The sequence below is a fragment of the Perna viridis genome, chromosome 8 (assembly GCF_037379345.1).
Source record: "Perna viridis isolate PV_CMFRI_1.1 ecotype Kerala chromosome 8, ASM3737934v1, whole genome shotgun sequence".
Taxonomy (NCBI): Eukaryota; Metazoa; Mollusca; class Bivalvia; order Mytilida; family Mytilidae; genus Perna; species Perna viridis.
In genome coordinates, this window is record NC_142452.1 from 42,591,194 (window position 1) to 42,613,977 (window position 22,784).

The 22,784-nt window shown below is 33.7% G+C and overlaps 1 protein-coding gene across 1 annotated transcript; it reads right to left on the reverse strand.

The window, feature by feature from the left end:
* Positions 1-1,265: 1,265 nt before the first annotated feature.
* Positions 1,266-20,500, reverse strand: LOC148610597 (uncharacterized). Its single transcript, XM_088595777.1, has 18 exons — positions 20,411-20,500; positions 18,192-18,288; positions 17,114-17,255; positions 16,582-16,693; positions 15,511-15,599; positions 14,933-15,026; positions 14,252-14,405; positions 13,658-13,787; positions 12,073-12,219; positions 11,648-11,711; positions 10,824-10,933; positions 8,165-8,311; positions 7,661-7,741; positions 6,252-6,387; positions 5,387-5,587; positions 3,966-4,048; positions 3,396-3,474; positions 1,266-3,045 (listed from the first exon to the last, which is right to left on the reverse strand). Exons 1-18 carry the CDS (start codon positions 20,460-20,462, stop codon positions 1,286-1,288), a joined length of 3,678 nt encoding a protein of 1,225 aa, XP_088451903.1. The 5' UTR covers positions 20,463-20,500; the 3' UTR covers positions 1,266-1,285.
* Positions 20,501-22,784: the final 2,284 nt, after the last annotated feature.

The window sequence follows — 22,784 nt, forward strand, 5'->3', positions numbered from 1 at the left end:
CCAGCAACTTTCCTAAACGTTGCTTTCTTTGCTGAATATTACACTTTGTCTTAAACTTTTTTTCTCCCAGGAAAGTAATTTTTGGCTTGTCACTAGGTAAAATTACAAAGAAAGAAAGAAAAAACAAACAAACAAACAAACAAAACAACTAAATGTCTATTTTTTCCATGGCGTCACTATTACAAGTGTGTATCATACACCATTTGTAGAACAATTAAAAAAAAGGAAATGCTACAGTTTTTGTTTTTATTAAATTAGCTGTAATTAGTAACTTTCTGTCGGTGTTTCTACAGCCATGGACAATGGACAGATCAAAGAATTCAGGTGAGGAAAAGGGGGGAGGGGTATACATGTAATAAATAATTTAAAAAGAACTTTTCACATTTTAAGGGGAGGGAAAATGACCATCTAAATCTGCCTACTAACAGCAGCCTAGTTTTACTTTTGCATTAACAAGATGCAAGATACACCTAGAATAACACCGAAGTCTGTTCCTTTCTCATTGTTCCTGGGAAGAAAATTTTGGAAAGATGTACATTTGTACTCTAAAGAAAAGGATGGCGGACAACAATGATTGACACTTCATGAATCATAGAGGCAGATCCAGGATTTCAGTTGTGGGAGGGGGTAGTAAATCAATAGAAATAAAGGCTAAGTGTCCAGAAGCATGGCTAACAAAGTTTGGGGTAGATTTTGTGAAAAAAAATAATCAAAATTTCATTTAAGAAAATCCCAATTTCAGTGGGGGGAGGGGGGCAATGCAGGATCTGCCCCTATAGTACTTACCTTTCCCTGATTCAATTTATCACAATCATGATGACAATAGCTCACTCCACAGTCAGTTAAAACCTGGAGTCCTCTTGAGTGATAATTTCTGAAAAGTTACGATCTTAAAACCAGCCTCCCTTGCTACTTGGAAAAACTATAGGATAGGTAAATGAAAATTCTTTTTTAAAGATTTTAAGCATGATCAAAAAGGTTCTTTATTTTGATTGTGAAACTTGGTGACACTGGAAAAGATGATTATTAAAGAGGGAGACCTAGAGTAAGAGATACAATTGTTACAAATCAATGTTTGTGTTCAGCATTTTACATCAATTTCATGTAAACATCAAAGTAACTTGGACTGCTATCATTCTGTTTCAAATGAAAGCTTGATAGGTTTTGGTGATATTGAATATGATACAAACACCACTGATTACAAGAGTCATGTCCCTTACCCTAGGTCTACCTCCTTAAATTACAGACAGACCACTGAATAACAAAATTTCTATATTTATTTTCATCATGAAACTTTCTGTTTCTTCACAGGATTTTGTTCAAAATCAAGATCTAAATCATCAAAATCTTCATCACATTCCACAGTGAAAACAGGGGTTGATAATTCCCTAGATTTCAAAGAAGTCAACCAAGAAGGACTCTGCGATGAAGGCGACACCTTCTGTTTTTGTGAATTCATATTTGACAAGTTCAGTGATTGCGAACACTGTGAATTAGTTACTGAGTTTTCCTTTGAATTACCTGAACTTCTGATAAGATTGAGCAAGTCACAAGCTCTCTTCAGCTTATTGGTTTTATCACATGACATACTTTGAGAATCCATATTTGAAGTCACTCCTCTTAAATTTGAAATCTGAGTATTTTGAGAATCCATAATTGAAGTAATTTCTCTCAAATTAGAATTTTTTGTATTTTGAGAACTCATATTTGAACTCTTATCAGTCAAATTTGTACTATTAGCCCATAAATTCCCAGACATCATGCTCTCAGACAATCCGCTATCTTCATCACTACATTTACGAGTATTTTTCACCTCAATATTAACTACATCTGAGTTGTTCACCAAATTACCATTTCCTTCACTGCTAGTCTTATCTACAGAATAACCAGATGAAAATTTACTTTCCTTAAAAGCAAACTGTTTTAATTTTGAAATTGTTTTTGATGAAACAGCACTAGGCAATACTTTGTCAGAGCTTCTTTTTGAGCTAATTGCAGAATCTGATTTTAGATTCAAATCACTATTTTTTTCACTGTCACCATTTTCTTTCGACATTTTCGATTTCAATTTTGCTACAAGCTTCTTATTTCTAAATTGTTTATCATCGTGCTCAGTCTTCTTATTGACAAAAACAAGTTTTGCTGAATTTTTTGACTCCTCATCAATATCATCTAAAAGATCTTCTGGATTATTTTCCTCGACAATTTTGTTTAAAATATGTTTTTGAGTGCGTTCCTCCCGATTCTTTATCACATCAGATACATGATTATTTGCAATAGGGGTATTGGCAGAAAAGAGACTTGCATTGATAAGACTTGTATCAGCCTTTGATCCAGATAAATGATTCTTTGCTATGGGGGTAACAGCAGGGAAAATGTCCATGTTGTCACAACCATGACGGATATTTTCAGGTGATACCCTTGACAGTTGGGTTGAAGTGAATATACCATCATTCTGTTCATTTGGAGTCAGTCCAACAGTGGGACCAACTATAGGCTGTGAAATATGGACAGACTCTGTACCACTGCAGTTCAACAGATCAAGTGACACATCTGCACTCTTTTTTCTTTCAAAACAAATACCTTTATTTTCATTAGTATTTAAACAAACAGAATTTTTCTCCTTTACAATAGGAGAACTTTCTATATTATTTCTAAATTCAATTCGATTTATCTTTTCATCTGTTTTACTTTTAGAGCTATTATTTTGTGTTGTATTGTTAGAATTAAGATGTTGCAATTCCATTTTTGACAAATTACAATAATTATATTTGGTAATTATCTCCCCTGGTAGCCCAACTGGCAAATTCTCTCCCCTTGATCGTATATTTTGGCTTCCAACACTGCTTGCAGCATAACTCTTTTGAGAACTTTTTTCCCTTGTTTCTGAAATGACTTGCATTTGAGAACTATTGTTTGTAATGGTGGAATTCCTCTCAGGAATATCAACAGTCTCATTAACTATAAGATTTTTGTAATTTTCTAGAATTTTCGTTTCATCTTCTAGAATATCTGGCAGATTTAGTCTGTTCAAAACCAGCTCAGCTGAAAGAGAAAACATAGTACCTTTGAAAGTACAATTGCATTGGACTTTTTTTTTACTTTGCTCTTTGAATACAATCATGAGGTCCTAGGTTTTTTCTAATTTCTAAGAATATATAAATGAAAGATGTTTGTACCAAATATTTCTAAAGGTTAAATGAACAGACAGAGGAACATGAGGAGATAAGAAAGAACAGAGGGAGGTTGGTAGAGATACCACATCTACTGAGTTTCTGAATGTACGGTAATTTTCTAAATAAAAAGAACATATACAAAATACCTGTGACGAAAGAACAGATGAACAAGTGAATGCTGAACAGCACCATTCTTAGAATTTGAAACTCATAACTTACCTTGTAATCTGTATTCTTCCTCTGCCACATCAGGAAAAGCTGTGTGCAAGGCATTTACACCGCCAAGTAAGGCTGCACCCTGATGAAAAATAAATAACACAATTCTAATTGTATTCTCCCTACTTTGTCAGCAGGGAGAAGTAATTTCTCTCTATTTTTAGAAGAGTAGTGAACAATGAACCAAACTGCTCAGGTGAGGGGCTGAGAAATGAACCCTACTCCCTAACAAATCACACTTTTTTGAGGAGCGGAAACTCATGACTGAACTAATATTGAAGATTAAGTTTTCTTCCATGAGTGTGAAAAATTCTGTCTTGACATGTGTAGTGAAAAGACGAAGAATTTCTCACACGAGTGGAAGAAATCCCAGATCTTCAATACAGACTCGTGTAAGAACACGTATATATCTTTTATTTATAATTGTGGGCATGGCGAAAAAAAAAAGAGGAAAATACAGGCCCTGACAGAACAGCTGTTTTTGACACTGTACTTGTACATGTATATGAAGACAATGATAGCAGGATAAAAAAAAACTTTGTTCCTACAGGCCTACAATAATATGTAATTTACCTGCATGGTAGATTCCATTAGAGTTACAGCTACAACAGCATCTTGTACCGTCACAATATTTCTGAACATCAATCTAGCATGGGCTACAGTAAATCAGAAAGTAAAAAATAGGATTAAATTCATGTTTGTTTAACATGTTTCAGGGTTTATACACATGCATAGAAAAAAACATAATAAAATACTTTAACAATTCTGATAGACTTCATTTTTTACGCCCCGTGCAGGTCCGGGTGTTAAAAGAATAGGCCTGCAGCAGCGCTAAGCTTGTCGTAAAAGGCGACTAAATAGTGCTCAGAAACCTAGCCGGGGGCTAGGCGCTCTGCCCACAGAGCAACTGGGATGTGTGCCCCAGCTGGTGGAATGGGGTACCCCTGGCGTGTTACATGCTGGGGTTGTCAGGCTATAATACGGAAAACCTGACTGCAAACCATAGTGGTGCACCGTGTTGGGAAAGATGCCACGTTCCTCGCACGTTAAAGAACCCTGCTGTGGTATTCGATAGGAGTAGGAACCTTTGCGCTCCGCCACAGGAGGCTAAATTGCCCGACCTTACCCACCTCCCTTTTTCTAGTGGCAATCAAAATTTGTCGACCCTATTGTCCTTGTGACCCATCCTTTTTTTTATCATTTCATTTTCATTTTTTCATGTTCATCGTCTGAATATAGCTGAAATATTGCTGCTCAGACGTTAAACCCCAACAAACAAACAAACAAACAAACAAATCATTTTTTACAAACATTTTGCTGCTGTAATGCATCCAACACACATCTATTATCTCGGTAAAATAATAATGCTGAGATCACATGGTGAACATAGACAATTTTTGACTGCTTCTGTAAGAAATAAAAGCGGGGTTTCTCCCTTTAGCAGTTCATTTCAACCATTTTCATTTTTTCAAATCTTATCCCACCATCCATGATCTGCATAACAAAGTCTGTAATGGATGTTTTTTGACATGCACTGAATTTCAGAGATAAAAAGTTTCTGTTATATCACTGTAATCAGAGCTAGTAGCTGTCTTTGTAAGAATCATGCAAAATCTGAAAAATGTGATACACCCCAAAAAAGGCTACATATTTTTATTTTTGTAATTCAGTTGTTTTATGGGTCTATACTATGAAATGTGTAATTATTCATTCAAATCTGCCTGCTCTTAGTAGATAATAAACATTGAAAATCCAGTAGATTCTATTGTATTTTAGTGTCATTTACAGATTTATCTCCCTTAATTATGAAATCTACAGTGCACTCTATATAATTTTTATCACCTAAGAGCACAGGTCATATGAAAAACCACTTGTTAATTTCTGTTTACTATGACATTTCAAACAAAATATCAAAAATAAAAATATGTAGGCTTTTTACCCATGAATCATATTTTGCGTGATTCTTAGCTGGAGTGCTACTTAATAATACTTACCCTGTGACAACCTGATCATGCTCTGTAACAGTCTCATGGTTGTCCTAGCAGCATTCCTATCATCAGCTCCTCTCTGCGCCTTATAATATTCTCTCAGCACACGACTAGCATCTTCTGTTAGTTCTGGATTAATTGTTTTTACAAGTGATATGTAGGCTTGCATCTTCTCCATACTCCATAGGGATCGAGGGTCAACATCACCTTGGAATTTTAAAATTGAGAAAAACTTTAATATGAGGCAGGTGCTACCTGTCAGAAGATGAAGTTGAGTATATAGATATATTTAAAAAATATTCTTGTCACTATCCACTCCCCCCCCGTTACTTTTCTTGACATCTTGATGATACTTGTCACTTTTTGACACTTCTTTGCGCTAATTAGTGAGACTATATATAATTCAGTGTTTGTACTTTGTACTTTTTTGCTAAAGCCAGAAGGCCTACTTTTATGGCACTATGGAAACAAAAAAAAAAATAATCTGAATTTAAATCGTCATTGAAGATAATAAAATAATCATTTATTGTGAAGAAGATACAGAAATGTGAAGCTTCATAAGACACGACTTTCTGTCTGACTGGAATCAGGCCCTTAGTGTTTCTGAGCTATGACTTTATTTCACATTAAATACTGTTACTTTACATTAGAATCTAAGAAGAAACTGAGCTTTTTAATTACTAGAATGAAGTTAATTTTCTGCTCAATTCCAGTTTCATTCTGTGTTTTCAATAAAACAAAATGAACTTACTCAGTAATTAGCTGGTCAGGGATATGTTTACATTGAAGAATTATTCACCTATCAAATTGAGGAACTACACATCCATCAAATTGAGCAACTACTCACCTACCAAATTGATGTACTACTCACCTAGTGGATCTTTGTTCTCCAGAATAAAGGATGAGACAACTCTATCCCAGTCCTCATTCTGTGAGTCTAACAGAACCAAGACCAGATCAAATCTACTCAACAATGGACTAGCAAGGGCTACATTTACACTCAGAGACTAAAAAAATAAAACAGAACATTAATCAAAACTAAGCTCATGGAATTTGGATTTACTTGAAGAAAACCAAGCCAATTGCTTGCAAATCAAAAAGTATTTAATTACAGTCAAACCCCGATATGTCAAATTCGGGTTAGTCGAAATCTTGGATAACTCGAACTGATTACAAAGTCCCAGCAAAACTCCCCATACTCCAATACAATTTTACCTCGGATGATTCGAACTTGGATAAATCGAAACCTCGGATAACTCGAGGTAATCAATCAGTCCTCTCGATAGGACTTCGAGGTTAATTAACCCTGATGTTTCGAAGTCAACTATAATTAGTCGTAAAACTGATTGTTTTATTACAAACCATGATCGAAATATGTTTGAACGATTAGCGTGGCTTTTGAAATTAATTTGTTGCCACTTTTTATGGTTTGATTTGTTTATTTAATTAATTTAAAATTATGCGTGTTGTTAAAAGAAACAAATTCTATTTATAACACAATGGAATTTACACTAACAGTGATATCGGATATATTGATATTTGATAAAAATTTTTTAAAAATACAGATGAATTGTAATGGTATTTTACTATTTAATGAAACATCAAACAGTCGATAGAAAGAGTATTTCAACAACTACATTTGTTTTGCTAATACTTCTGATTGTGAATCAAAAAAGCAGCATGTTAAGAACTATGACGTTTTTGATGTAGAAAAAATAAAAATGAAATTTCACTAAAACACTCGGCGCCTTTCAGTATTTCAAACATGATATACAATATACAAAAAATATATCTTCTGATATGAAACGTGAGACATAACGAAGTACTGTGTAAAGTGAAGTACATATGTACATGTACAACAAATGATGTTAATTCAGAAACAATCATGGACCAAACTACCAGTATTTCCGGTTTATCCTCGACCTCGGATAACTTGAACATTTTTGCATGGTCCCTTCGACTTCCACATACCGAGGTTTGACTGTAGTTGAAATTGATCTATTTTTCCACTGAGACATTTGTTCATACATGTAATTGTGAGATATGTCCTATAGTTTTCAAAAATTATCTTTCATTACCAATCAAACCTCACACTACATTTTGATCAAGACTTTTTACACATTTGAGCAATGAAAAGTTCTGCATAATGCTTAAGGTGATTCCTACACACAGGTAATTTAGGTGTATCCCCACCCAATTGATTCTTACACACATGTAATTTAGGTGTCTCCCCAGGTCTCTACCAGATTCTTACAAGGACATGTATACAAGAAACTGTACCTCATTAGGATCATAATGTCCTTTAGGATTAGTAGCAGCAAGAATACTTGTCTTTGTATCCAATTTACAAACCATACCAGCCTAAAACAACAAATATAACAGCAGGACTAAAGTAAATGAGGCTCACTCTACTTCTTCAATAAATAACCTTTAAAACTTTAAATTCAGAAAGAAATGTAGGCATAAGAGTGCTTACTATGAAGGGACAGATGGAACAATATTTCTATCTCACCATTCTGTTTTGTGGTTAGAAAAAATAATCATGTGAATGAATATCTTTTGAAAATTGTTTTCCCTAGGACTTTATAGATTAAAAGAGTAAGGATTTTGTGCGTTTTCAGAAATCACATGTTCATATGTTTTTATATGTGCACAACAATTCCCATATTGGTTCTGAACATGTTGCCATACATTTAAAAAGAATTTTATATTAATGCCTCAATTTTTCCTGTGTAGCTGAGTGATACCTTTAACCTATCAAACACACCCTTAACATTAAGTTACCTTAGCCACACTAATTGTTTGTTGTTCCATAGCTTCATGTATACTGGCTTTATCATGTTCTCTGATGCTGTTAAATTCATCAATACAACAAAGACCTCCATCAGCTAATACTAAAGCTCCAGCTTCTAACTGCCATTCTCCACTGTCCTAAAATGAACATCATATCTCCAAAAAAAGGAGAATCTCCAACAAAAAGTACTAGGGGGCAACGATCCACTGGTGCATTGCAATATTTCCAGCTACGATCCAATGCTTTAATTGCCTTGACCAGAAGTACCAAAAATAAACAAAAATGTGCTTGAATGGCAACCAGAAGACTTGTTGCTCCACCAGCGGAGTATAAATCTGCTGTGTGGAGGCAGAAACTAGCATAAACTAAAGCCTGAACAAGCCATCTGATTACTGGAAGCAATGATATTCAGTAACATAAAGAGAGATCTCCTATCAAATAGGTATTGTGATACATATTATATTGTCAGTCAGGTATTGTGATATGTATCGTATCCTCGATCAGGTGTTGTGATATGTATCGTATCGTCAATCAGGTATTGAAATCGTTACACCTTTAAAATATACATTGTGAAAAAAATAATAACTTTTAACCACTTACAATTCTAAAGATGCTAATACTAAAGACATTTACTTCAAACTATCTCCTTATGCAGGCATCATACAATCATCATGTTTCTTGCTTATCCACTTATACTTTACCTTAGCACAAGGTTTCATCTAAATTCATTAAGCATTTAAGATGAAATAGTGTTTTTAAAATTTAAAACATGTACAACTTGTTTGTTGAATTAACTCCTTTTGTAAGCATCTCACAATAACTATAAAGCCCTAAACACATCTAAATATGATGTTGAACCTTAATTTCTAGTTTCATTCAAATCTACTGAAGAGTTGTGCTTATAATTGTACATGGACTGATAAATAGACAAAGTTGTTCCTAAACAGGCTTAATTATTTCACATATTTTCATTTAAATTGAGCAAATAAACTTTATGATAGATTGCCTATGAAAAACAAGAATACATTTAGCAAATAAAATGTACTATTTAAAATCTGAAGGCTGTCTAGTGAACAGGTAATGATATAAAACCATATGGAATGTAAAATTTGCTGGTGTATGCTAAGATTAAAATGTTATTGAATTTATTACCCTGCCCTATTTTTAATGTTTAAGCAGTCATAACTTAGACACAAACAAGAAAAATGAAAGTCAGAAAACAAAGACAAACAAAAGGAAGCTTCCATCCATTACAACACTGCAACAAATTGTTAAAAGCCCTAATTTTTTTATATAATTTTACGAGATGGATATAATTTAAGAATCTAACAACAAAGAAAATGCAAGACTAGAAAATCTGACACCCTTATATTTTACCTAAGGGTGCCTGAGATTTCCTAGTCTTGCATTTTCTTGTGACTCTTTTCCTCATGTTTTAAATTTAATTTTGTGACTAGTACACCAATTTAGAATGTTCTGCTTACTGAAAGTCCTTTGTATTGAAATGATGTCATCATTTTATTGTGACATCACAAATGTGGTATATTTTGTATCTCACGTTACTAAAAATAGGGATATGCTTGTCTCTTTAGGGGGAAAGTTATGTTCCATTGTACAATCCCTAAACCAAATGAGCCACATATACCCTACTTGCGAAGCTCGGGATGCAGCCATATTTTATCCTGTTTTTGCAGAGTTACCTCCCGTAAGAGCAGGTGTAATTTCTAAGTCTCTCTAATCGATGTTCGGATTTGGGTGCAGAAAAAAGAGGTAACTCGAATGAAAATGGAATCCCCAGCAGACAAACACAACAGTTTTTCTAAAATTTACAGGGTGTTTCATTTTGTTGGTAGGTTACATAAGGATGATTTTCATTTGTAATTTATGGCAGGGTCAGTAGAACGAGAAATTCCCTATTGACTTTCAAGATTTTCTAAAGTATCGTCAATATCGGATGGAAAACCTTACATGTTCCGAATAGACACCTGCTCCAAAGGGAGATAAATGTTGACAAAATGTTGGTCCACATGTCAGGAATAATAATCATATGTTGCTTGATTCGTATGATTCTCGTTTGTTAATTTTAGCTTGGAAACATACAATAATCTTAAGGTGGTAGACCTAGGGTAAGGGATGCAACTCATTGGAACGTTTGTATTCAGCATTTTAAATCAATCTCATGTAAGCATCTAAGTAACTTATTGATTACATTCTGTTTCAAATGAAAGCTTGATAGGCTTTGGTGAAATTGAATATGGTACAAACATATCACTGATTTCAAGAATTATGTCCCTAACCTTAGGTCTACCTCATTAAGTATACTGAAACATGTAATTACAATATCATGCTCCATTCATATGATAATCATATGTTGATTTTGTCTCATAAACATTTGATTATCATATGTTCATTTTGGCTTGAAAACATATGGTATCATATGTCTTTGAAAATCATGTGATAATCATATGTAAACTGAAACACATGATAATCATATTACACTCGATTCATATGATAATCATATGTAGCAAACCATATGACTCTTATGCGTGGCATTTTCTGCAGTGTAAGTCAGTCAAAGACAAGCTAATAAAAAGTAGCTTACTCTGCAAACTGATCTTGATTTATTTACCAGGTTATTCTTATTCATACCTTGACAGCAGTGACAGTCAGTCCAGCACTTGTACTACCAATACCAGTTGTCAGGACAGATCGTGGAGATATCTTTGATGCATACTTCAGAAACTGTGACTTTCCAGTACCTATGTTGTAAATATAGGATTTTTGCTTTTATAAGTAATGCAGACTTTTACCAGGAGAGCTACTATACATGTCTGTAAACATTCAATGTATAATATGTACAGAACGTAAAATATTTATTTGATTGTACCACTACCTTTTTTCAACTATTAGTAATACTATTCAGTTTTCTTCCAGTTGGATTATTTACTTTTAGTGATTTTCCAACCTTTTATTTTGGGTCCAAAATTTAGGCTGTATTTCAAAAGAGAAATATGCTCTAAATTTTCCTAATTCAGCATTGAAATTCTCTGTTTTGATTTGAAATCTGTACATGATTAAAATGGAGATCTGAAAGATGCACAACACCCTCTCTCCTTTCAACTGTTTCAAACAAATTTCAACAAAATTTTAAATTGTTCAAAAAAAAAAGAAGATTTTTATCGATTTTTTTACACACAAGTGTTAACACAAGCTAGTTCAATAAGATTTAGGCCAAAACAGAAACGCACCTTGTCATTGTAACACTAACAAAATTGCCTAAATGATGAAAAATCCATAAAATCTCAATAATTCAGCGTAATTTTGAGGGTTTTGTGAAAAACAAATGTGGCTTCATGCATGTTCATTCTTGATCTTTAAATATATTGTGTAGTACTGTGAGATACAACATATATGTCAACACAGATGCGGCCACTTCCATTTTAGACAAAAACCATCTCTTTAAAAATACCCACCAGGATCTCCAACCATTAACATGTGGATCTCTCCTCTAACTCTTGTTCCTGTCTCATCTATTCTCTGGAAATAATTATTAACTGTTGCTTAAAAAATGAACCATTCTGTAGGTAAGGCACGTGCAAAATTGCATATGTTAAAAGCATATGCCTTTTTAATTATTTTTTAATTATGAAATTATTCTAGGAGAAGTTTTGATCCAGTTCAATTTATTTCAAAACTATTATTTATATCAGATGAATTTTTGGTCATATAAGAGGTAATACATTGGAGGAGGAGGGGGTGGGGGTATGGTGATGTACTCATTTACGCATAGGCTGGGTCTTTGTATTTGTTTATTTTATACCGAGTGTTAGTAAATTACCAGTTCTTCATACGACCACTTCAAGATTCCTAATTCTAACTCATGTTTCTTCTACCTTACCTGTACCCCACCTGCTAATGCAATGGCAACAGCCAATTTGACAACATAAAGACCATACACCTGTGGACAGAAGCTGGCAAGAATCTGGTTTCTTGCACTCAATGGCTGGTGGCTGTTACTTTCCCAGAACTGAACAATCTCTTTTTTCTGAAAAGTAGAGGTATTTTTAAAGCATGTTCATATTCATGTCCTACATGAATTTAATCAAAGCACCAAAGGTGCTGAAACCTGGAAGTCGCTTGGCGTGCAACCTGCAAGATAGGTTCCCGATGTTTATTTTTTAAGCAATGTGCTAGAGTGCCGGTCATAACATGGACTAAGGTTTGAGAATGTTTTGGTGTTGAACCCATATTTCCCTCGCAACCTGCAGCAAAACAAAACAAAGATGTACACAACAATCGTGAAAATAGGATTATTGCATTGTTTATGTTCTTGAGACCTTAAACTTGAAAAAAAGGAAGCTGATGATGTTGAATGTGATGCTTCTTGATAGAATGATTTTGATTATAATACCATGCATGGGGCATAGTTAAAATCCAACACCACCCAAAGAGAGATAACTCCAATTAAATTGTATTGGCTTTTAACTAGACTGGTTCCCGATCGCAATATTCAGTAGTCCTGGGAACCAGGATAGCTTTTAACTATCTTCTTTGAAATTACTACGCGGCCAAGCGGCAAAAAATTGTTTGGCGTCTCGATTTACCAGTTTGACAATATTTAGCTGAAAATTGACACTTAAAAAATGTTTGATATCATTCATTCGGGATATCGGTGAAATATTTAAAATTTAAAAGAGAATCACGCATTAATTTGAAGACAGCATTTCCGTCCGTGAAGTTATCTGCCGGAAGCCCTTTTGTCATTCTTATACTTACAATACTCGAAGCCACTCATGTAGAGTTTGGGGGATGAAAATTTAAGGAGCAGTTACCACTCATTTAATGTTACTTTGAAATTCCTACAAAACTTATTATCCTTGAGCCAAATTTTAATTTGAAATATTTCCTGTTTATTAATTTTAAAGTATCATGTTTTGGCAGGGCAGGGGATGTCAGAGAATTTGTTGCACTGAGATTGGATTTAAGTTCAAATAAGATACATGTATATTGCTAGACATTAAGTATGTCATGATGTCATGAAAAGAAAGCCTCAATCATCAAATCTCACACTTTTGAGGATTTTTCATGGAAGACATCTACATATGTATGCCTGCAAATTTGACAATGGGGGCACATAGGTTATGGTCTATTGAAGATGAATTGACAGTCTGTTAAAAGTGTCAGAGGATGCAGAAAAGCGAGTTCAAAGTTCCATTAGGATGATGGGGAAAGTGAGTTATCTCCTTTTGATGATAAAATTGCAATGCATTTTATCTAATGCACATATATACCTCGAATTATTGACGCTTTAAATAAAAAAATGAATGTCATTTTTGCATTTCCAATATCATTTTGAATAAGCTTAAGATAACATGGAAAGACTTGTCTGTTTTTTTTTCACCATGATTTACCCACTGCCTGATTCTTAAACAGAACAGCACTTAAGTAGATACTCTTTAAATACATGTAATGTGCTGCCTTACAAGATCTTGGTTGACCACTACTGTATTACGTTGTTCGTTGGTAACTAAGACATGATTTCCTTTCATCACAACTTCAATATCACAGCGGATGTCAGCTGATATCGGGCGCCAACGTCTTTTTACAGTACCACTGGAAAAACATTATACAACCTCGTAGTCAAAAAAGACTGGAACATTATTGGTAAATGAAGGAAAGGTGGACAAAGGTAGAACTACATTCCATGTGGAAAGGGCAAAACAAATCTTTTAGCTTTCTAAATACTGGTTAGATAACTGATTGAGAAATAAGCATCTGCTTTTAGCGTAATTTTATAAAAAAAATTAGCAGATAAGGTTCAAAGTGAAAGTAATGAAATATAAGTAGTTTCTGTTGAAAACCAGGCAAGGGAAAATTCATCATTTTATAAATTAACAAATGTATATGCTTGGGTGTTTTTGAAAGATTTCTGAAATAGCGCTCCAATATTAATATCTTTCAGATGAAATTTACTACACAGAGAACTAAATTCCAGAAAAGAAAAGTAAAACTTAGCTAACTAGACCTAATATTGAAAGCTGCTAAATAGCAGTAGAAAATCACCCTGAAATATTCACCATATTGTAACATCATCACCAGCTTTACAAGAATCCACCAGATCCTCCTCTAATATCACCCACATAGACCTGGGTATGGTCCCAACAGCAAGTTTCTGGACCTGCTCCTGGACTTTTATTTCTTGGTAGTTCTTACATTTCACTGGCTGGCCTCCTATAAAAGCCACAAACTTATTATTTTTTACCCTAAAGGCAAAATATATCATAGCCCATGGGAGGTCTTGAATTGCCATTTTCATCCCAGTGTGGTTATTGTCTCTTTGACATTTCATTCACCATATCCATTCTTGTTATATTCTGATTTATAAGTACATGTAACAACAGTTATGCGAAATATGCAAAATTGGAAGTACATGTAAGTATAAAATTAAATAAAGAATTCTATGGTAAGATATGGTATTGACAATATGGAAGTCAAGTAAAAAGCCAAAGTTAACTAATCTCTATTCAGATTACCTTTAAAAATTCACCATTTTTTTTTCTATTTAAACAATGCTTTCACAATCATGAAACTAGAATTTTGATTGACTGATCAGAAAGACCATCTATTCAGAAAAAGTAGAATGGAGAATTGATAGCTTCTAAATGCAGTGACTGAATGCAAAGAACAATAATTATTTGTAGGTTCTATTTTAGTTAGACTAGACTGAGGAAAATAATGACATTTTTTAAAATATTTACCTGAATCATTCATCAAGGTAAAGTTGGTGGAGCTACAAGCCTCATTTGAACATTTGGCTGGTTTACTTATTGTATAGTTCTGCTCAATATCTGCCTGTAATAAAAACATAAATACATGTATTTTATCAGCAGCATTTGAAGAGGTTACTTATAGACTTCCACTTCGTGGTTTTGTTGGTTTCCATTCGTTCTTTTTTTTTTGTTGTAGTTTCATCTCATCCCTTTACATCGACATGATTTTATGATGTCGACAAACATAGAAATTGGTATAATCAAAAGTAAATATACAATAAATATAGGTATCGTAACAGCAAAATTTGAAAGCTGAATTCTGCTAAAAAGCAGAAAAAAATCTTGTGTGTTACTTGCAAGACAAACATTATAAATATTGCTTTAACTTTTGTTTTCCTTGGTTTCACATTCGAAAATTTGTATTGCATGAAAAAATCCAAGAAATACTGCTACAAAGCCATCCTAATAGAAATTTTACTAGTTCCAGACTGAGGAAATACTTTTTTTTTTACCTTAAAGGCACATAACTTAAATAAGTACTTACCAAGGGACATAACTCTACTAACCTGCACTGTGAATATACTTCTACACTTTGTGCAAATAAAATCCTTTTCATATTCTAACATTCTCATTATTGTAGTTCTGATCACTGTCCCTGTAAAGAAATTGGCCATGGTCATCATGGATGAATAAATGATTTCAGGTTATGGAAGGGGAGTCAAGCCAAGACAATTTTTGGGTTGAAACTTGTGAAAGATCAAGCTCAATTTTATGCAGAACAATTCCATTTTTGTGGGGTTTATTCCCATCACACATTCTCTTGGATCCATGCTTGGTTATTATAAACGAGATGTTGGACGCTAGATCATGCTTAATAAATATCCATACCCAACTATTTCAGTCCAATCAAGTCATACGGTAAACAGGAAGTAGAAAATGATAAAATTTTTAAAATAAGAAATCATAGACCTTTGATGTGCATATAAGAGCATCACAAATATACTATTATTTCCTGGTACCAGTCAGAAAAATGAATAAATTTTTTTGCCATTTCCGCCTTTTTTTAAGAAGTAAAAATTCATAACACGGAAACAAAGAAATCTGAAATTTATAAAAATCGAAGGGGAGCTTATGTCAATAGATATGAACAATTCACCAAAGTATCATAAAAGTTGGTGAAAGTGTTTTTGAGTTATTGTCCAAAGTGTTGTTGACGTACGAACAATGGTATACCATCATACATCCTGTCTTAAGACAGGCATATAAAAAGTACATATATATATTTTTTTCTCCTTCTTCAATATTGCCATCTTTGACTTCATTTATTTTATTCAATGATAATATTTTTCTTCACTTCGCCCATAAAAACTTCCAAGTGTTGGAGGAAAAAAAGAGGGAGGTCAATAAGCAGGAAACTGGCATTTTATTTTGTAAGATGTTTACAATCAACTTTCTGACCAATGATAAAATTATCATAAAAGCTGTCAAAATCTGTTTTAATTTGTGGAACATTACTTTTTATCAAAACCAGTCTGTCAGGTCTCCTATTTCTGGCCATTTTCTCAAAATATCAGCTGTTTACCTAGGCCAGGTGAAAAATACTATGCTCGAAAACCTTCCCAACTTTACAACATTACCTGTTATTGATAAGAAACTGTCCACATCAGAAGTACGAGGAAGTGTAGTTCTTGTTAGCTCAGGACAGACTGGTAAGGACATAATCCTTGCATGAATGTTCTTCTTCAAAGTCTGAGAATATTAAACAATAAAGACAAACACTGAATAAGATGGAAATTAAGAAATAACTAATCATTGTTATATTCATTTACACATGGGCTGTGTCTTTACCTTTGATTTATTTATAACAAGATAGTACCTAAAAAGTAAAAATTGAGCATTATTAGGTACTACAGGAAAGAGAACCTTACTGAATTATAATTTAACATTGTATAGCAGGTAATTTTTGTGGGTGCCAAATTTTGTGATTTGCTCTATGAATTGGGATATTAGATTTTCACAATCTGCATTTTTCAGGTCTTCAGATTAAGAGGAATGGAAATTATAAGTAAAATATCTGGACTTAAATTTGGCGAGCTAAGTTGACATCGACAAAATGACCCACATAAAAGTTTTTTTTTTTAATGAAAGTCAGTATAAACGTAAATATACCATTAAGTGTTTTTGTGGATGGTCACTCATCACCTGACTCTCGCTCTCTGCCATGGCTGCATCAAACACAGGGAATAACCTATCTGGATTTGACAGAAGGACTTCACAGATAGACATGTTGTGCTCAAACAACGTGAGGGCACTAGAGGTTAAAACATCATAAAAACTAGTTAAAGTCATATAAAACTGTCTATGTGAGGTTAGATTAGGTCAACAAAAATTAATAATGATATGCTTGTTTCCTGCTACCCTAACTACCCTACATGTTTGTGCTCCTAAACAATTTAAGCCATTTTGGCTCCAGCATCGTTAAAGTCTGCATTGTTTCCCTATTACCTCAACGTAAAATGTTTTTGAATTTAAAATTATTTCCCTACCTACAGTGATTGGGATTAACATTCTGAGAATGGGGCATTCATCATCAGCATTTCAATGGTCCATTCTTTTACATTCTTTGTAAAAATTTCTAATTTCAATGAGACATTTTCAGTGGGAATGTGATAAAAAGCATGTTGCCCCGTCTAATCCCAATCACTGTACCAACCTTTTATTTTTTCCTGCTGGTAGGAGGGAACAAGACTTTTATTTTTTTGGCCTTAGTCAAAAATGTTAAAACCTATCATCTTTATCAAATTATAAATTCTTTGACTAAAGACAATTCTCAAATTACCTTCATTTGTACATGGAATAGTAAAAGCTTGAAAGTTTAGCTCAATAGAGGGCAAAGTCCTCATTTCAATAATAAACATGAATTTAAGACATAACATTAATAGCACTGAGAGCCTGGTTTCAGCCTGACAGGAATTTAAATCCAGTCAGGGATTACTGAGTTTTATGCGGGTAAAATAACTGAATACAATGTTTTTTGTAGTTTTGATTGAGAAAAACAAACTAAATGTAGAGTATTTAACATTTAATGGAAAAGCTTGGCCCAAAGACAAGTCATCCCAAGTGTACTAGAACAAGGGTACACATTTTTCAAGAGTGGAAGGTCCATAATAAAGTGTCAATGAAAGGGACTGAAGGTCCAGGATCTAGGTCAGAAATTGAGCCCTGATCTTATCAATATGAATCATACTTGACTGTGACAGAGAAATGGTCCTCATCATCTTCACATAATAAGACATCAGACAAGTCTTCACCATGGTGCTCCAAGATGTATCTCTGAAGAATGTCTGATAGAAATAGATTAAAAAATGTTTATTAATGTTATTTTCACAGAGACCTAAGTTCAAAACAAGTGGTTGAAAAATGGGAACCCAGAAAAAAAATTATGTACAGAGAAATAAATAGCTGTACATGTAGGACTCAAGAAAATTATGATACACAAATGCAACACCACATCTGGAGTGGTATGAATATGACTTTATTACCAATGATTAGAACAAGCACAGCGAAATGGTGCAAGCTCTACGGTTTAATACATGTTTGTTAATTTTTCCAAATGGGCATCCTCCCAAGTCAGGATTTTGAGTCCACCCTCACTCCCTCAAACCCCTGACATCACTCATTCATATTTAGTGGGTACCGTCCAGCCAATTCCGATTGATTGCTTCTACGGGTGAGAAGCACCAATGAAAATCGATTTAACATAAAATGTCTGTGAAAAGGTAAACAATAATACGAGGTAATGGACGATCTGATTTAGTAACTGAGAGTTGTATGATGTCACAAATGATGCAACATGAGCAAAAATGATAACTGTAGATTCTGTTTAGAGTCTTTACTGAAAAAAATGACGTTATGTGTAGCCACTTTGTAAGTTATATTGAAGAGTTTCTATTACGAGTGATTTGATTGGATTTTGGATCCGGGTTAAATTTAAGAAACACACTTGATGCGATGGACGATACCCGCTAAATATGAATGAGTGATGTCAGAGGTTTGAGGGAGCGAGGGTGGACTCAAAACCATGACTTGGGAGGATGCAAAATGGGATATGATTCCATCCCATTGCTCATAAACATGCAGTAAGTTTTCTTTTGTGAAACAACTAGTGGCATAAGTTAATATATAACTTTAATACAATGCTTGTTAAACATATATCTTTTACGTTTTTTTGCTTCAGTCATTTTTGTCAACACTCAAACTCATTTCTTTCCCTGTGTTCATTGAAATCTTGATCTTAATGCATATAAAGAGTCTTCAAATTAAAAACTTTGGACAAATTACTTAAATGCTGTTGATTTCAAGATTAAAATATAAACTCTGTTGTTTAAAACACAGTTTTCTAGTCTGAGCATAATTTATACATTTCAGACAAAATAAACAGATTTTTCAGGATAGAAGTAAATCACTCATGGGTTTACATCATTATAAGCAATAGGTTAGACTTGTAACCCTGCCATTATCAAGTAATAATGCCATCTTTTGATATTTCAATTTTGCACTTTTAAATTAATTATTACTGTTAATAATTATAAATAATACACTTTGAACATATTGATTGTTTGAATTTGATTCTAGTGACGGACTTGTAAAAATGGTCTTGTGATCGTTTTTGTTTCTGATAGTTTTAATAATTGAATGGCTTTTCCAGAAATAAAAGTAAACTAATTACAGGTCCCTAGATATCAATATAACGTGTACATAAGAATTGCAACATAATAGCCTATATCCAGAACTGTGAACACTGTCAGTAGTAATTATAAGTTACAATATGTTGTCCAAACGAAGACGAGATGGCAACCTCAGCCAGTCATTTTCAACTGGTAAAAATGCTTTAAGTTACCACTGAGACATTTCTTATTTAAAGTACATACGTTTTCTAATACAACCTACATGCATATATGCGAACTATCTTCAAATTAAATAAACGAGAGACAACTCTAGCGGTAATTATTGACGGTTTAAAAAGTAGAGCTTCAATTCGAAAACGTGGTGCATGTGACGTCTAATGAAGAAACATCAATTATATTAATGAATGGATGCTTGAGTCTGCGAATGGGTGTTTGAGCATGTGCTTCTTTGTTTTCAAATTGTGCTTAATACAGTCCTCTATTTACTATTATTCGGGCTAGTCATTGAGAATTTTTAAGGAAAGGATTGGATCAGTAAAAAATAGGCTTTCTGGTGACAGAAAAATTGGTATCATTGCAGGTGCTAGCTGCAGAACGTGTGAAACATTGCTCTTAGTTTTGTTTTGTGTTATTGAAATTTTCAACTGACGCCGGCTGAGTGACGGCGAGATTTACAATCATTTGGCTAATATGAGCTTCCTGCATCATCGCCAAGCATGTATGTAATTTTCTGTTGTTGTGAATTTATTCACTTAAATGTGGAATGTCTGATTAAAACCTTTGTATTCTGCAAATATTTCAGTGTTCACGTTTGTTGTTGTTTGGGACATCTCAAATTATCTTTCCCGCCATATTTTCATATACATATGTTACAACCAAGAGTACCATTTCGAGTGCGTATCCCTATCTTACAAGCATCAGAATTCGGACGTGTCTGGCTTAATTTTCGTGGTATTAGTATTAGTACTCTTATTCTAATTAGGTGTAATGGTGAAGAATTTGCTACTCTTAATAAGACCTCTATAATATTTATACATTAACAAGAATGGTCTAAAACAAAACAAACAAACGAAAAAACAAAAAAAAAAAAAAAAAACAACAACAAATAAACAAAAACAAAAAAACTTGCAAACAAAAAAAAAAGAAAAAAAAAGACAAATTAACAAAATATAACAAAACCAAAAAAAAGAGTAGATATGCACAAACATAAAGATGGAGAACATTTTGACATTTTCGATGTAGTCATGTAATTTTAATTCATGTATTTATTAAGTAAATGAAATATATTGTCAGTCCTATCATAGATAATGATTGCACAATCAAAAAAAATAAAATTAAATAAACAAAAAAACAAAAACAAAAACAAAAACAAACAAAAACAAACAAACAAACAAACAAAAAACAGAACAAAACAAAACAAAACAAAAAACGCAATCTTTTTACATGCATTATTTTCTTTCTTATACCATAACACATATACATACTATCGGCTTCACAAATATACAGTGAAACCGTGTCTAAACTTGACCCTGAAAAACCTTGAAGTTTCGACGCGTTGCTCGTTGAATTAAAAAAAAATATATCTGATTATTTTTGTTATTTTTATTTTAACCATTTATAGTGCGTAATTCGATCCCTTTCATACATAGATGGCCCTTTCTCTTTAAAGTGTTTGTCTATCTCCGACGTGAAATTTTATGATCACACTCGGCGGACGTTACTGAAGCAAAGGAGGCTTATACCATACCGGTGCACCCAAGGGCGGATCCAGAGGTAAGGGGGAGCCCTTCCAAAAAAATTTCTTGACAGGATCACCGGTGAGGATCACAAAGTGAGTGTTTTTCATGATTTAACACACACAATTTTTCAATAATTTTTTTCTAAAGGGGGGAGGGGGGAAGCTCCACAGTATCCGCCACTGGCACTTGCTTCATGATCCCAGTTTTTAGTGAATAGCTTAGTTTCATAAGTCTAATTTTAAGTAATTATTGCACAACACAATCATGGGAAAAGGATTACTTCTTTCTGATGCCCAGTTACTTCAGAATCTTGCAAAGATTTTTAATTTTATTGATTGACTGCTATTGTGAGTACATAATGATGGAAAGGTCAGATAAATCAAATTCATCTATGCCCTAAGCAGTGAACACATTTCCTACATGTAACCTTGATTGGACGCTTCCTGGATAATTGGCATTAACAGATCTATATTGTTAATGGTCATGCAAGTTACGAATCAGAAAGACAATAGACCTGTTGCTTACAGTTAACTTGATAATATGTTAATTTGAATATTAGTAAAATTTATTTAATTTATATATGCCTTACTTCCCCTTTGTTATAGTGTTAAAGTTTTCATTTCTTCAATTCCGCCTTTCCCGGATATGACGTTTTATGAGCAACTCAGTGGGTGTTTCGAGAAAAACAGAAGACGCTTACCCTACCAGTGCATCTGTACCATGCTCTCGTTTTTAGTGGAGTCCCGATGGCTCATTTCCTTCTGTTTCTTCGTATGTGCTGCTCATAAAAAGTAAAGTACGGGGTAGACGAAAGAGGAAAGGAAAACTATGACACGTTGAACAAATCAGACTGAGTTTTCATGATACAGATGGATACACCGTAACGATCCACAAGTTCAGGACATATGACATACGAATTTTATTGATACAGTTTATAACACTATTGTGATAAATTTGAACACATTAGTTTCTAATTTTCAAAAGATAGTTTGTTATTCTACAGGAAATTTCCAATTGAGTATAAAGCAGTAATTTGTATTTAGAAATTACCGGAACGATGCTTATGAACCATAGATCCCCTGGGGTATTCACCAACCCAATAGCCAGGCTTTTCTGACCACGGTCTATCCATCAAATTTTAATTTAACGAGGTTTGTCGTAGCACAAAGTGCAAAACTCTGAAAGCACTGAAGCTTCGTCTCGTAATTAGTATTAACATTACAATAAAGTAGCTCTGATATTCTGCGGTAGAACTCATTGGTGCTTGATTTTGCTTTCTATTTCGAAATGTTTTGTTTTTGAGAACTTCTCGAATACAATTTACTCTTGCGTAAATCTTGAACTCGCTACTTGTTTCGAATGCTGCTGATGAGAGGTTTATCCCTGAAACACGTGTTCAGCATACATTGATTT